A 16,522-nucleotide genomic window follows, 5' to 3' on the forward strand; every position below is an offset into this window, starting at 1 on the left:
ATCACATTGTAGGATTTTTAATGAATTTATTTGCAAATTATGGTGGAAAATAAGTATTTGGTCAATAACAAAAGTTTCTCAATACTTTGTTATATACCCTTTGTTGGCAATGACACAGGTCAAACGTTTTCTGTATGTCTTCACAAGGTTTTCACACGCTGTTGCTGGTATTTTGGCCCATTCCTCCATGCAGATCTCCTCTAGAGCAGTGATGTTTTGGGGCTGTCGCTGGGAAACACGGACTTTCAATTCCCTCCAAAGATTTTCTATGGGGTTGAGATCTGGAGACTGGCTAGGCCACTCCAGGACCTTGAAATGCTTCTTACGAAGCCACTCCTTCGTTGCCCGGGCGGTGTGTTTGGGATCATTGTCATGCTGAAAGACCCAGCCACGTTTCATCTTCAATGCCCTTGCTGATGGAAGGAGGTTTTCACTCAAAATCTCACGATACATGGCCCCATTCATTCTTTCCTTTACACGGAGCAGTCGTCCTGGTCCCTTTGCAGAAAAACAGCCCCAAAGCATGATGTTTCCACCCCCATGCTTCACAGTAGGTATGGTGTTCTTTGGATGCAACTCAGCATTCCTTGTCCTCCAAACACGACAAGTTGAGTTTTTACCAAAAAGTTATATTTTGGTTTCATCTGACCATATGACATTCTCCCAATCCTCTTCTGCATCATCCAAATGCACTCTAGCAAACTTCAGATGGGCCTGGCTTAAGCAGGGGGACACGTCTTGCACTGCAGGATTTGAGTCCCTGGCGGCGTAGTGTGTTACTGATGGTAGGCTTTGTTACTTTGGTCCCAGCTCTCTGCAGGTCATTCACTAGGTCCCCCCGTGTGGTTCTGGGATTTTTGCTCACCGTTCTTGTGATCATTTTGACCCCACGGGGTGAGATCTTGCGTGGAGCCCCAGATCGAGGGAGATTATCAGTGGTCTTGTATGTCTTCCATTTCCTAATAATTGCTCCCACAGTTGATTTCTTCAAACCAAGCTGCTTACCTATTGCAGATTCAGTCTTCCCAGCCTGGTGCAGGTCTACAATTTTGTTTCTGGTGTCCTTTGACAGCTCTTTGGTCTTGGCCATAGTGGAGTTTGGAGTGTGACTGTTTGAGGTTGTGGACAGGTGTCTTTTATACTGATAACAAGTTCAAACAGGTGCCATTAATTCAGGTAACGAGTGGAGGACAGAGGAGCCTCTTAAAGAAGAAGTTACAGGTCTGTGAGAAATCTTGCTTGTTTGTAGGTGAACAAATACTTATTTTCCACCATAATTTGCAAATAAATTCATTAAAAATCCTACAATGTGATTTTCTGGAAAATCTTTTCTCAATTTGTCTGTCATAGTTGACGTGTACCTATGATTACATTTACAGGCCTCTCTCATCTTTTTAAGTGGGAGAACTTGCACAATTGGTGGCTGACTAAATACTTTTTTCCCCCACTGTACTTGTAACCCCACTTTTGAGAAATGGCCCATGAATGTTTGGGTACACCTATTGGAGAGCTCTTCTTTGTCTACACCCATTCAGCATTGTTCACACCCTCTTAAGCCTTGGCCCCACCCATCTCTTGAAGCATTCACAGTGTAGTAAACAACCAAAGATTTCAAGACTAAAAGTGGTGAAAGTAGTAGCAAAAAGTAGTAGTAAAAATACACTTTATCTAGTCCTTGGCCTGTATCCTAATCTGACTTTGGTGCAGGTCATGTTGTTCTTCACATTACCGTCTCTGGTAAACACACTATATCAAATAAAATCTAAGTGAAATGGTTACTTGCATAGTGGAGTCTTTTGTTTAGACATGTAGCTAGCTAGCTAGCAATGAACCATAATCCCAACTCTAATACCGCATTCAAAACAACTGTTTGATTCATTTTCACAGTCAGAGAGATAGTCAGCATGGCATGATCATCCTCCAGAAAGTAGTCCATCACAACTTTTTCCCACTGAGCTTGTTGATAGTGCAATTAACTTCAGAGCAGCAATGTTGAGAGCAGTTGCAAAACTTTTTCAGTTCGTCATGATATCTTTAAAAAAAAGCTGCGGTAGAAAGGATTATCCAGACGTACTGAGCAGCTCATATTATAGACAGAAGCATGGTAGTGACGAGCGACATACGCCTAGTTTCTTGAAAGGGGTCACATTTACCCAGAGCTGGGTTGTTTTTAACACAGCATTTATTTTAGAGCACATGCACTATACAACACTATACATATGCCTGCCACTAACACATCAACACATGAATAGAATTACACACACATGAAGGCATCGTAGGCTCACAGTTTAGACACATTCTACATGTGGCACACTCAAAATAACCATGATACTTATAGCAGAACCACTAGGCTACTGTATAGACTACACTCAGTCTAATACAAACTGTTAACACATTCATATTACTCAAATATTACTCAAGCCTCAGTTACATACACACTTTGCATATGCTCCACAACACACACACACACACACACACACACACACACACACACACACACACACACACACACACACACACACACACACACACACACACACACACACACACACACACACACACACACACACACGTCACTAAGCTTGACACCTTCACAGCACAGGGTTATTGGAGCATATTTAGCCTACTCCTTTAGGATAAAACTCTCTCCCCCCTGTCTCCTCCTTGCTGCCCCCTCTCTCCCCCCTGCCTCCCTCTCTCTCCCCCCTGTCTCCTCCTTGCCTCACGCCCTGCCTCTCCTCTGTCTCCCCCTATGCAGAGACCTCTGCTAAGGAGGGTCTTCTTCTGTGGTGCCAGAGGAAGACTGCCCCCTACAGGAACGTTAACGTTCAGAACTTCCACATCAGGTGAGCACGGGGCGCCACCCTGTGGTCATCTCTGTCTGACTTTAATCTTTCACTTGCTTTATACTTTACCTCCAACATTTTAAACCTGTAGCTACTTTACCTCCAACATTTTAAACCTGTAGCTACTTTACCTCCAACATTTTAAACCTGTAGCTACTTTACCTCCAACATTTTAAACCTGTAGCTACTTTACCTTCAACATTTTAAACCTGTAGCTACTTTACCTCCAACATTTTAAACCTGTAGCTACTTTACCTTCAACATTTTAAACCTGTAGCTACTTTACCTCCAACATTTCCCTAATGCCTCTCCTCTCCTCTCCTCTCCTCTCTCCTCCTCTTTTCTCCATCTGGATTTTCTCCTCATCCCTCCTTCTTTTCCCTCCCTCCCTCCCTCCTCCCTCCCTCCCTCCCTCCCTCCCTCCCTCCCTCCCTCCCTCCCTCCCTCCCTCCCGGTCATCCTCTCCTCCTCCTCTCCTGTCCTCCTGTGGGTGACTGATTCAGTTGGAAGGATGGCCTGGCACTGTGTGCCCTGATCCACAGACACAGACCTGACCTCATTGACTACTCCAAACTGAGAAAGGTGCGCCCTCCTCCCTTCACTCTCCCCTCTTAGAGTCCACTAGGGTCAACACCAGTCGTGGCCTCTTACTATTTTCTATCGTTTCTCTATACCTCCATTACCCTTTATCTTGTTTTCTGTAGAACTCTATTATCTAGAAGTCATATATATAACATATGCCATTTAGCGGACGCTTTTATCCAAAGCGACTTAGAGTCATGCATGCATACATGTTTTGTATGGGTGGTCGCAGTGGGAATTAAACCAACAACCACTGGACTATATCTTTCTCTCTATGTGTCCATGTAAATCTCTCTCTCTGTCTGTGTGTCTGTCCCTAACAGGATGACCCCATTGGTAACCTCAACACTGCCTTTGAGGTGGCTGAGAAGTACCTGGACATCCCCAAGATGCTTGACGCTGAAGGTGAGTAAATTTTTTCTTTCAAACCAGGGAGTTTTGGGAGTGTTTCAGGAAATTTTAAACCTTAGCATTCGTCTCTGCCAACTCTCTGCAGCAGTGGCGGCTGGGGGCACTTTAACTGGGGAGGACAGGCTCATAGTAATGGCTGGAACGGAATGAATGAAATGGTCTCAAACACATCAAACACCTGGTTTCCATGTCACCCGGACAATTTACCCCCCCCGCCCCTTGTCTGTGACCCCTCAGATATTGTGAACACCCCCAAACCTGATGAGAAGGCCATCATGACCTACGTTTCCTGCTTCTACCACGCCTTCGCTGGTGCTGAGCAGGTAACTCACACCTTCCACTGTGTCTGCTGGGACAAACATGAACACATAACAACATCTGCATTTTATTCAGCAAGATCTAAGATCCACTACTGTCTCTGTCTAAACTTGTCTCTGTCTCTCACCCCCATCTCTCTCTCTCTCTCTCTCTCTCTCTCTCTCTCTCTCTCTCTCTCTCTCTCTCTCTCTCTCTCTCTCTCTCTCTCTCTCTCTCTCTCTCTCTCTCTCTCTCTCTCTCTCTCTCTCTCTCTCTCTCTCTCTCTCTCTCTCTCTCTCTCTCTCTCTCTCTCTCTCTCTCTCTCTCTCTCTCTCTCTCTCTCTCTCTCTCTCTCTCTCTCTCTCTCTCTCTCTCTCTCTCTCTCTCAGGCTGAGACAGCAGCTAACAGGATCTGTAAAGTGCTGGCTGTGAACCAGGAGAATGAGAAACTCATGGAGGAGTATGAAAAGCTGGCCAGTGAGGTGAGTGTTAATTTTACTTTCCAAAGCCCACCCAGAGAAGCATCTCTATGTACCTTCTTATGATAAACAGTATGAGATGTAACCTCTCAAAGGCCTAGTTCACACTGCAGAAAAACTCATCAAAAATATATATTGTGTTAAAAGTGTTGTATATGAGCTGTACAACCTGTGTGAGCTAGGTGATATGTGTATTTTTGAACTGTCTGAAGTAAAAACCCAACAAACCAACTCTTCTTCAACCTCACATCTGACCTTTAACCACTTGACCCCTGACCTCTCCCTAGCTGCTGGAGTGGATCCGCAAAACCATCCCGTGGCTGGAGAACCGCACAGCGGAGCAGCACATGAGAGCCATGCAGCAGAAGCTGGAAGACTTCAGGGACTACCGCCGCGTCCACAAGCCACCCCGCGTCCAGGAGAAGTGTCAGCTGGAGATCAACTTCAACACCCTGCAGACCAAGCTGAGGCTGAGCAACCGGCCCGCCTTCATGCCCTCCGAGGGAAAGATGGTCTCGGTAGGTGACGTCACACACCACGTCCACGTGGCACTGTATTGGTAGCCCAGTTCATTCATAAAATCACAGCTAATGAAGATGGAGAGTTTTAAGAATAACCTCACAACATCAGGTAGAGTCAACCACTTTTGGTAGAGCAGCTCTTCATTCCACAGGCCAGGATTAAGAGATATAAAGATTTGACCATGCCCTACCTATACAAATCAATCAACAAAACTCTTTGAGTCCCGTAAATGTATAATAATAATATGCCATTTAGCAGACGCTTTTATCCAAAGCGACTTACAGTCATGCATGCATACATTTTTGTGTATGGGTGGTCCCGGGGATCGAACCCACTACCTTTGGCGTTACAAGCGCCGTGCTCTACCAGCTGAGCTACAGAGGACCACATATTGTCATGAAGCTACAGAGGACCACATATTCATGTACATATTGTCATGAATTGCACTTGTGATTTCAACTTAAATGTTTTCTTACGTATGTATTGTAATATCAATGTATTTCAGTGTCTTTGACTCCCATGTGGATGTCAGTAAAAACCTGAACTTGTATATAAATACAATATAAATACAAACTTGACATTAGTTGTGACACCTTATCAGCCAACTAACCACCCACGTTATATCTCCTCTCCTCTCCTCTCCTCTCCTCTCCTCTCCTCTCTCCTCTCCTCTCCTCTCCTCTCCTCTCCTCTCCTCTCCTCTCCTCTCCTCTCCTCTCCTCTCATCTCCTTCCCCAGGACATAGCCAACGCCTGGAAGGGTCTGGAGCAGGTGGAGAAGGGGTATGAGGAGTGGCTTCTTACTGAGATCAGACGTCTGGAGAGACTGGACCACCTGGCTGAGAAGTTCAAGCAGAAGTGTTCCCTACACCAGTCCTGGACCTCAGGTAATAACAGAGAGGGAAAGGAGATGGGAGAGGGGGAGAGGTAGAGGGGATAGAGAGAGAAGGGGAGATGGGGAGAGAGAGGAGGGGAGATAGAAGGAGAGATGGAGATGGAGAGAGAGGAGGGGAGATAGAGAGAGAGGAGGGGAGATGGAGAGAGAGGAGGAGAGATGGCTAGAGAGAGGAGGGGAGATGGAGAGAGAGGAGGGGAGATGGAGAGATGAGGGGAGATGGAAGGGGAGTTAGAGAGAGAGGAGGGGAGATGGAGAGAGAGGAGGGGAGATGGAGTGGGAGATAGAGAGAGAGGAGGGGAGATGGAGAGAGAGGAGGGGAGATGGAGAGAGGAGAGGAGATGGAGAGAGAGCAGTGGAGATGGAGAGAGGGGAGGGGAGATAGAGAGAGAGGAGGGGAGATGGAGAGAGAGGAGGGGAGATGGAGGGGAGATGGAGTGGGAGATAGAGAGAGAGGAGGGGAGATGGAGAGAGAGGAGGGGAGATGGAGAGAGGAGAGGAGATGGAGAGAGAGCAGTGGAGATGGAGAGAGTGGAGGGGAGATGGAGAGAGAGGAGGGGAGATGGAGAGAGAGGAGGGGAGATGGAGAGAGTGGAGGAGAGATGGAAGGGGAGATATAGAGAGAGGAGGGGAGATGGAGAGAGAGGAGGAGAGATAGAGAGAGAGGAGATGAGATGGAGAGAGAGGAGGGGAGATGGAGAGAGAGGAGGGGAGATGGAGAGAGAGGAGGGGAGATGGAGAGAGAGCAGTGGAGATGGAGAGAGAGGAGGGGAGATGGAAGGGGAGATAGAGAGAGAGGAGGGGAGATGGAGAGAGAGGAGGGGAGATGGAGAGAGAGGAGGGGAAATGGAGAGAGAGCAGTGGAGATGGAGAGAGAGGAGGGGAGATGGAAGGGGAGATAGAGAGAGGAGGGGAGATGAGAGAGAGGAGGGGAGATGAGAGAGAGGAGGGGAGGTGGAGAGAGAGGAGGGGAGATGGAGAGAGAGGGGGGAGATGAGAGAGAGGAGGTGAGATGGAGGGGAGATGGAAGGGGAGATAGAGAGAGGAGGGGAGATGGAGAGAGAGGAGGGGAGATAGAGAGAGAGAGGAGGAGAGATGGAGAGAGAGGAGGGGAGATGGAGAGAGTGGAGAGGGAGATGGAGAGAGAGGAGGGGAGATGGAGAGAGATGAGGGGAGATGGAGAGAGTGGAGGGGAGATGGAAGGGGAGATATAGAGAGAGAGGGGAGATGGAGAGAGAGCAGGGGAGATATAGAGAGAGGAGGGGAGATGGAGAGAGAGGAGAAGAGATGGAAAGAGAAGAGGGGAGATGGAAGGGGAGATGGAGAGAGGGGAGATGGAGATGGAGAGAGAGGAGGGGAGATGGAGAGAGAGGAGGGGAGATGGAGAGAGAGGAGGGGAGATGGAGAGAGAGGAGGGGAGATGAGAGAGAGGAGGGGAAATGGAGAGAGAGCAGTGGAGATGGAGAGAGAGGAGGGGAGATGGAAGGGGAGATAGAGAGAGGAGGGGAGATGAGAGAGAGGAGGGGAGATGAGAGAGAGGAGGGGAGGTGGAGAGAGAGGAGGGGAGATGGAGAGAGAGGGGGGAGATGAGAGAGAGGAGGTGAGATGGAGGGGAGATGGAAGGGGAGATAGAGAGAGGAGGGGAGATGGAGAGAGAGGAGGGGAGATAGAGAGAGAGAGGAGGAGAGATGGAGAGAGAGGAGGGGAGATGGAGAGAGTGGAGGGGAGATGGAGAGAGAGGAGGGGAGATGGAGAGAGATGAGGGGAGATGGAGAGAGTGGAGGGGAGATGGAAGGGGAGATATAGAGAGAGGAGGGGAGATGGAGAGAGAGCAGGGGAGATATAGAGAGAGGAGGGGAGATGGAGAGAGAGGAGAAGAGATGGAAAGAGAAGAGGGGAGATGGAAGGGGAGATAGCGAGAGAGGAGGGGAGATGGAGAGAGGGGAGATGGAGATGGAGAGAGAGGAGGGGAGATGGAGAGAGAGGAGGGGAGATGGAGAGAGAGGAGGGGAAATGGAGAGAGAGCAGTGGAGATGGAGAGAGAGGAGGGGAGATGGAAGGGGAGATAGAGAGAGGAGGGGAGATGAGAGAGAGGAGGGGAGATGAGAGAGAGGAGGGGAGGTGGAGAGAGAGGAGGGGAGATGGAGAGAGATGGGGGAGATGAGAGAGAGGAGGTGAGATGGAGGGGAGATGGAAGGGGAGATAGAGAGAGGAGGGGAGATGGAGAGAGAGGAGGGGAGATAGAGAGAGAGAGGAGGAGAGATGGAGAGAGAGGAGGGGGAGATGGAGAGAGTGGAGGGGAGATGGAGAGAGAGGAGGGGAGATGGAGAGAGATGAGGGGAGATGGAGAGAGTGGAGGGGAGATGGAAGGGGAGATATAGAGAGAGGAGGGGGAGATGGAGAGAGAGCAGGGGAGATATAGAGAGAGGAGGGGAGATGGAGAGAGAGGAGAAGAGATGGAAAGAGAAGAGGGGAGATGGAAGGGGAGATAGCGAGAGAGGAGGGGAGATGGAGAGAGGGGAGATGGAGATGGAGAGAGAGGAGGGGAGATGGAGAGAGAGGAGGGGAGATGGAGAGAGAGGAGGGGAGATGGAGAGAGAGGAGGGGAGATGGAAGGGGAGATATAGAGAGAGGAGGGGAGATGGAGAGAGAGGAGGGGAGATGGAGAGAGAGGAGATGGAGATGGAGAGAGAGGAGGGGAGATGGAGAGAGAGGAGGGGAGATGGAGAGAGAGGAGGGGAGATGGAGAGAGAGCAGTGGAGATGGAGAGAGAGGAGGGGAGATGGAGAGAGAGGAGGGGAGATGGAGAGAGAGGAGGGGAAATGGAATAAACTGTGTGTGTGTGTGTGTGTGTGTGTGTGTGTGTGTGTGTGTGTGTGTACGTCCTTGTCCGTGTGTGTGTCCAGGTAAGGAGGAGCTGCTGTCCATGAAGGACTATGAGTCGGCCTCTCTGATGGAGATCAGGGCTCTGATGAGGAAACACGAGGCCTTTGAGTCTGACCTGGCTGCACACCAGGACAGAGTGGAACAGATCGCTGCTATCGCACAAGAACTCAAGTAAGGAGGGAGGAGGGAGGGAGGGAGGGAGGGAGGGATGTGATGAGAGGGAGGGAGGTGTGGAATAACGGAGGAGGAAGAAGTGATAAACGTAGTACAGATAAAGAAAAAGGGATAGAAGTATATAATAGAGGAAGTGATTGTGATCTCCCCTGCTCTCTCTCCATCTCCCCTCCTCTCCAAGTGAGCTGGACTACCATGATGCGTCCTCAGTGAACACCCGCTGCCAGGGCATCTGTGACCAGTGGGACAACCTGGGTACCCTCACCCAGAAGAGGAGAGACTCCCTGGAGGTACACACACACACACACACACACACACACACACACACACAGTGGGCCAACCTGGGTATCCTCATCCAGAAGAGGAGAGACTCCCTGGAGGTTCTGCACTATTCACTTACATCCAACACCTTATGTAGTTATATTGATTACGCCACATAGCAGATACTCTTATCCAAATCAGCTTACCCATCAGCAGGTACATACACTTTTAGTTGGAGAATGTGATCCCTGCAGGAATTGAACCCACAACTTCTTACCAACTGAGCCACCATGAGTCAGGAGTTTTTCTGACCATGAGACCCTTCTGATAACAACTAGTGGGGGTCATGTCAAGCCATTACCTGTATTACTGCGACTGCTTAGTCAAGTTACTAGTAGTAGCAGCAGTTGTAGTAGTAGTGATGGCTTATACTGATGGCAGATACTGTGTACTGATGTTACATTTCGTCCTGGTCTTTCCCAGCGTGTGGAGAAACCTGGAGTTATAGTAGTTGTAGAAGTAGTAATAGTAATATTATGTGTGTTTTCCAGCGTGTGGAGAAACTGTGGGAGACCATTGACCAGCTTTACCTGGAGTTCGCCAAGAGGGCAGCGCCCTTCAACAACTGGATGGATGGAGCCATGGAGGATCTGCAGGACATGTTCATCGTCCACAGCACCGAGGAGATCCATGTACGTGTGTCGGTCTGTCTGTGTGTACAATACATACTGTAATATTAACTGTGTGATGGAGTCTCATCTCTCTCTCTCTCTCTCTCTCTCTCTCTCTCTCTCTCTCTCTCTCTCTCTCTCTCTCTCTCTCTCTCTCTCTCTCTCTCTCTCTCTCTCTCTCTCTCTCTCTCTCTCTCTCTCACACACAACTTCCCACGGTATCCCTCCATTCTCACTCCTCCTCTCCTCCTCTCTTCCTCTCATCCCCTCTCCTCTCCAGTCTCTTATCACAGCCCATGACCAGTTCAAGGCCACCCTGCCAGAGGCTGATAAGGAGCGCATGGCCACCATGGGCATCCAGAGTGAGATCGTAAAGATTGCTCAGACCTACGGCATCAAGCTATCAGGAATCAACCCTTACACCAACCTCTCACCCCAGGACATCACCAACAAGTGGGAGGCCGTGAGTACAACACTACTGTAGTATAGTGGTAGTATTGTAGTAGCAGTAGTAGTAGTAGTAGTAGTAGTAGTAGTAGTAGCATTAGTAGTAGTAGTAGTAGTAGTAGTAGTAGTAGTAGCAGCAGTAGTAGTAGTAGTAGTAGTAGCAGCAGCATTAGTAGTAGTAGTAGTAGTAGTAGTAGTAGTAGTAGTAGTAGTAGTAGCAGCAGCAGCATTAGTAGTTGTGGTAGTAGTAGTAGTAGTAGTAGTAGTAGTAGTAGTAGTAGTAGTTGTGGTAGTAGTAGTAGCAGTAGTAGTAGTTGTGGTAGTAGTAGTAGCAGTAGTAGTAGTAGTAGTAGTAGTAGTAGTAGTAGTAGTAGTAGTGGTAGTAGTAGTAGCAGTAGTAGTAGCAGTAGTAGTAGTAGTAGTAGCAGCAGCAGCAGCATTAGTAGTAGTAGTATTAATCTGTCAGGAGTGATTCCCTACACCAATGCTGTGACTACAACACACTGAGAAGCAGAGGATATCCTGATATGTTTGTATTTTTAATTGTATTTTCATTCCCTGGCTAGGTTAGTCTGTAGAGTAACAGAGTAAAACGGTTTCATCTCTACCAGTGTTTTGACGACCAATTTCCCTGTCTCCCTCCGTAGGTGAGGCACCTTGTTCCTCTCAGGGACCAGATGCTGCAGGAGGAGGTGGCCAGGCAGCAGGCCAACGAGAGGCTGAGGCGCCAGTTCGCTGCCCAGGCCAACATCATCGGACCCTGGATCCAGACCAAGATGGAGGTACAGTTACAGCTAGAACTACAGGGTCCCCATACCCGAACATGCAGGGGTTCACCACCTCCTCCAAAATGTGCAGTTAATGGATACTGAGCTAATTTCATTTAAGAAATGAATAAAGTTGTGTTGTATTATTGCGTACTGTATTCCTCAACCACAAAACCTTCAACACTCATCATGTTTCCCTCTCCTTTCTCCTTTCTCCTTTCTCCCTTTCTTTCCTCCTCTACACCTCTACCTCCTCTCTTCTCTACCTCCCCCTCCCCCCATACCTCCTCTCTCTTCTCCTCTCCCACTCTACTTCCCCCTCTACTGCTCTACCTCCCCCTCTCCCTCCCCCTCTCCCCCTCTACCCCTCTACCTCCTCTCTCTTCTCCTCTCCCCCTCTACCTCCCCCTCTACCCCTCTACCTCCCCCTCTATCCCTCTACCTCCCCCTCTCCCCCTCTACCTCCTCTCTCTTCTCCTTTCCCCCTCTACCTCCCCCTCTACCCCTCTACCTCCTCTCTCTTCTCCTCTCCCCCTCTACCTCCTCCTCTACCCCTCACCTCCCTCTCCCCCTCTACCTCCCCCTCTACCTCCTCTCTCTTCTCCTCCCCCCTCTACCCCTCTACCTCCCCCTCCCCCCATACCACCTCTCTCTTCTCCTCTCCCCCTCTACCTTCCCTCTCTCTTCCTCTACCCCCTCTACCCTCTACCTCCTCTCTCTTCTCCTCTCCCCCTCTACCTCCCCCTCTACCTCCTCTCTCTTACCTCTCCCCCTCTACCTCCCCTCTTCTCTCTCCTCCTCTCTCTTCTTCTCTCCCCCTCTACCTCCCCCTCTACCTCTCTACCTCCTCTCTCTTCTCCTCTCCTCCTTCCCCCCTCCCTCTCTCCCTCTGTAGGAGATTGGTCATGTGTCTGTGGACATTGCTGGGTCTCTAGAGGAACAGATGAACAACCTGAAGCAGTATGAACAGAACATCATCAACTACAAGTGTAACATTGACAAGCTGGAGGGAGACCACCAGCTCAGCCAGGAGTCCCTCATCTTCGATAATAAGCACACCAACTACACCATGGAGGTACCAGAACACACAACTACACAACTACACAACACACAACTACACAACACACACCTACACAACTACACAACACACAACTACACAACTACACAACACACAACTACACAACACACAACTACACAACACACAACTACACAACACACACCTACACAACTACACAATACACAACACACAACAACACAACTCACAACTACACAACACACACCTACACAACTACACAATACACAACACACAACTACACAACACACAAACTACACCATGGAGGTACCAGAACACACAACATACAACTACACAACACACTACACAACACACAACTACACAACACACAACTACACAATAATCACACTAACTACACCATGGAGGTTGTATCAAGTATCCTAGACTTCCTAAATTATTCCTGGAGCGCTACCGGCCTGTAGGTTTGTGCTCCAACCCCAGTTGTAACTAACTTCAATCAGCGTATCAAGCAGCTAATTATTAGAATCAGGTGCACTAGATTAGGGTTGGAGTGAAAACCTACTGGACAGTAGCTCTCCAGGAACAGGGTTGGAGTGAAAACCTACTGGACAGTAGATCTCCAGGAACAGGGTTGGAGTGAAAACCTACAGGACAGTAGATCTCCAGGAACAGGGTTGGAGAGCCCTGCTGTAAAGGTACATAACTATTTTACACCATATAAACTACTCCGGAGATGATCCCTATGTATATGAATAAACATTACTGTGCTACTTTAGTCTAGACCAGTGTTCTTCAATTCCGGTCCTGGAGGGCCGAAACACTTCTGTTTTTTATTTCTACCTGGTAGTTAATTGCACTCACCTGGTGTCCCAGGTCTGAATTAGCCCCTGATTAGAAGGAGAGGATGAAAAACAGAGGTGTTTCGGCCCTCCAGGACCGGAATTGAAGAACCCTGGTCTAGACATTACAACCATCCCAGCCACTCACATACTAACTCCCAACTTAGTAGAACTATGGCGCTTACTAACTATCCAAACCCTTCATCCCCCTTCCTCTTCTTCTCTCCCTCTCCTCGTCCCTCGTCCCTCTGTCTCCTTGGCAGCATATCCGTGTGGGCTGGGAGCAGCTCCTGACCACCATCGCCCGCACCATCAACGAGGTGGAGAACCAGATCTTGACCCGCGACGCCAAGGGCATCAGCCAGGAGCAGCTCAACGAGTTCCGTGCCTCCTTCAACCACTTCGACAGGGTAAAGAAACTAAAACAGTTTATTGTTCTTGTACTTGCTTTTCTTGATCTCACACTTGTCTTTTCTCTCTTCCTGGCTCCTATTTGCCAGGTAACGGACATTTTGAGGAGGTTTTTACTTGCAATGACTGTGATATGTGGTTGTTTTAGTTGAATGCACTGACTGTAAGTGTGAATGTTGGAATATTTAGTGGTTTCTTGCTATTATAGTGGTTCCTCCTCACAGAGTTATACTGTATCACTAGCGTGTAGCATTCACATAATGGATCATTGTATTGGTCATTGATCATAATGTCCAATCATAAACACTGATGGTTGTGTTCTCTCTCTCTTTCAGAAGAGAAACGGCATGATGGACCCCGACGACTTCCGTGCCTGTCTCATCTCCATGGGTTACGATCTGGTGAGTAGCCTAGCTACCAACAGGAAGTAGCCTCACATACAACAGTCCCTTTCACAGGAGGCTGGTGAGGGGAGGACAGCTCATAATAATGGCTCAAATGGAGTGAATGGAATGGTGTGTTTGATGTGTTTGATACCATTCCATTTATACCACTCCAGCTGTTATTATGAGCCTGTCCTCCCCAATTAAGGTGCCACCAGCCACCTATGGTCCCTTTATATGAAATGACTTTAGTCTATCTGGTTATATACAGTTATAGTATGAAATGACATTAGTTTCTATACATGACATGTTTCTAAACATGTTCTCCTCAACAATGATATGAAGGTGTAATGTATTCTAGCTAGTTGACCATTACTGTGAGGTGGTGTTTGCGCTATATTGGCCTTTGTATATTTGTAATGCTTCAATTAATAACAAACCATTTAAAGGTGCAATATGCAGAAATCGCTCCGCCATTTCCTGGTTGCTAAAATTCTAATAGTGCGCCTCATTTCAGTTTATGTGACAGAACAAGCAAGTGTAGAGAATCATTGTACCATATAAACCGCTGTGAAATATATTTCCAATCACCTACAATATTGTATTCGCAGCTGTTTGAAACTGGTGTACAAAACCGAAAGTAAAAGATGCAAAAACGAAACTTAAGAACGGGAAGCATAGAAATAGCGCACATAGAACAGATCTACCACTTCTTGGACTTATATTCAATGAGAATGACAGATCTATAACTCACATTTCTATGTGAATTTGGTCAGGTCGCCCAAAAAGTTACATATTGTAGCTTTAATGATAACATTTTCTACTCTACTTTAACGTATTGTCCAATAGGGTGAGGTGTTCTAATTTACTCTAATGTGTTGTCCAATAGGGTGAGGTGTTCTAATTTACTCTGTGTTGTCCAATAGGGTGAGGTGTTCTAATTTACTCTAATGGGTTGTCCTGTCCAATAAAGTGAGGTGTTCTAATCTACTCTTAGCGTGTTGTCCAATAGGGTGAGGTGTTCTAATCTACTCTAACCTGTTGTCCAATAGGGTGAGGTGTTCTAATCTACTCTGACATGTTGTCCAATAGGGTGAGGCGTTCTAATCTACTCTAACGTGTTGTCCAATAGGGTGAGGTATTCTAATCTACTCTAACATGTTGTCCAATAGGGTGAGGTGTTCTAATTTACTCTAACATGTTGTCCTGTCCAATAGGGTGAGGTGTTCTAATCTACTCTTAACGTGTTGTCCAATAGGGTGAGGTGTTCTAATCTACTCTAATGTGTTGTCCTGTCCAATAGGGTGAGGTGGAGTTTGCCCGCATCATGACGCTGGTGGATTCCAACAACACAGGCGTGGTCACCTTCCAGGCTTTTATCGACTTCATGACCCGCGAGACAGCCGAGACAGACACAGCCGATCAGGTCATGGCCTCCTTCAAGATCCTGGCCTCAGACAAGGTGACCTAGAACATTGTAATGTGGCCAGGTCTCCCTTGAAAAAGAGGTCTTTGGACTTCTGTGGGACAACCTGGTAAAATGAAATAAATACATACAAATGTAATACATTAAATAAATATATGCCTCTTCACTTCCAGTCTTACATCACGGTTGATGAGCTACGCAGGGAGCTTCCCCCAGAGCAGGCAGAGTATTGCATCAGCCGCATGACCAGGTACACAGAATTACAGTACATACAACACTAGAATGGACATTGGCATCCTAGCAACATAACGTAAAAGATAATCAGCTATGACGTAGACCACTCTAGTAATATAATGTATCTCTATAACAAGGTACATTAGACCTCTCTAGTAATATAATGTATCTCTATAACCAGGTACATTGGAGCCGACGGCCCAGCCGGAGCCCTCGACTACATCTCCTTCTCCAGCGCACTCTACGGAGAGAGTGACTTGTAAACCCTCTCTCCTCCTCCTCCTCCTCCTCCTCCTCCTCCTCCTCCTCCTCCTCCTCCTCCTCCTCCTCCTCCTCTTCTCCTCCCTTTATCTTCCCTCTCTCCTGTATGGAGAAAGCGATTTGTAACCCTCCTCTCCCCCTCCTCTTTCCTCCTTCCTTCCTCTATCCTCCTCCTTTCAGTCATCTGAAGTTTCCCTCGTATTAAACCTTCCCCCATGTTGTCCACACTGCCCAGAGAGGCTGGGAGGCTTTGCTTAGATCAAAACTCAGAGACCCACCATGTCCTGTTTAGGTCTGTCTGGGTATCTTAATGTTTAACTGTCATCCCTCTCTCAATCATACTGTCATCCCTCTCTCATCCATACTGTCATCCATACTGTTATCCCTCTCTCATCCATACTGTCATCCATACTGTCATCCGTACTGCACCAACAGCCTGCTGAGCCAGAATTCCTGGTGTCACACGATAATCCGTTTCACATACAAATAAGAAAGACAAATACATTAATAGTTTAACAAAAGCAGAGTATTGGAGCAAAGCCCCCCGCCCTACACTCTTAGAAAAATGGGTTCCAAAAGGGTTCTACCTGGAACCAAACATCGTTCTTCAAAGGGTTCCACTATGGGTACAGCTGAAGAACCCTTTTAGGTTCTAGATAGCACTTTTTTTTTCTAAGAGTGTACACCTCTCCTCCTCT

At 47.8% G+C, this 16,522-nt stretch overlaps 1 protein-coding gene across 1 annotated transcript in view; it reads left to right on the forward strand.

Annotated features, from left to right (window-relative positions):
* Nucleotides 1-16,311, forward strand: part of LOC123483326 (alpha-actinin-3-like) — a 41,519-nt gene extending 25,208 nt beyond the window's left edge. Inside the window, exons 5-23 of the mRNA XM_045213130.1 lie at nucleotides 2,759-2,846; nucleotides 3,350-3,428; nucleotides 3,752-3,833; nucleotides 4,077-4,162; nucleotides 4,526-4,618; nucleotides 4,903-5,133; nucleotides 5,876-6,023; nucleotides 8,938-9,088; nucleotides 9,273-9,381; nucleotides 9,904-10,044; nucleotides 10,304-10,486; nucleotides 11,118-11,252; nucleotides 12,133-12,312; nucleotides 13,373-13,519; nucleotides 13,856-13,921; nucleotides 15,207-15,365; nucleotides 15,503-15,579; nucleotides 15,745-15,833; nucleotides 15,873-16,311. Of these exons, the coding sequence (XP_045069065.1) occupies nucleotides 2,759-2,846; nucleotides 3,350-3,428; nucleotides 3,752-3,833; nucleotides 4,077-4,162; nucleotides 4,526-4,618; nucleotides 4,903-5,133; nucleotides 5,876-6,023; nucleotides 8,938-9,088; nucleotides 9,273-9,381; nucleotides 9,904-10,044; nucleotides 10,304-10,486; nucleotides 11,118-11,252; nucleotides 12,133-12,312; nucleotides 13,373-13,519; nucleotides 13,856-13,921; nucleotides 15,207-15,365; nucleotides 15,503-15,579; nucleotides 15,745-15,826 (2,237 nt within the window). The 3' untranslated portion in view covers nucleotides 15,827-15,833; nucleotides 15,873-16,311. The remainder of the gene's footprint in view (nucleotides 1-2,758; nucleotides 2,847-3,349; nucleotides 3,429-3,751; nucleotides 3,834-4,076; nucleotides 4,163-4,525; nucleotides 4,619-4,902; nucleotides 5,134-5,875; nucleotides 6,024-8,937; nucleotides 9,089-9,272; nucleotides 9,382-9,903; nucleotides 10,045-10,303; nucleotides 10,487-11,117; nucleotides 11,253-12,132; nucleotides 12,313-13,372; nucleotides 13,520-13,855; nucleotides 13,922-15,206; nucleotides 15,366-15,502; nucleotides 15,580-15,744; nucleotides 15,834-15,872) is intronic.
* Nucleotides 16,312-16,522: the final 211 nt, after the last annotated feature.

This window comes from Coregonus clupeaformis, unplaced genomic scaffold (genome assembly GCF_020615455.1).
Source record: "Coregonus clupeaformis isolate EN_2021a unplaced genomic scaffold, ASM2061545v1 scaf0079, whole genome shotgun sequence".
NCBI classification, from domain to species: Eukaryota; Metazoa; Chordata; class Actinopteri; order Salmoniformes; family Salmonidae; genus Coregonus; species Coregonus clupeaformis.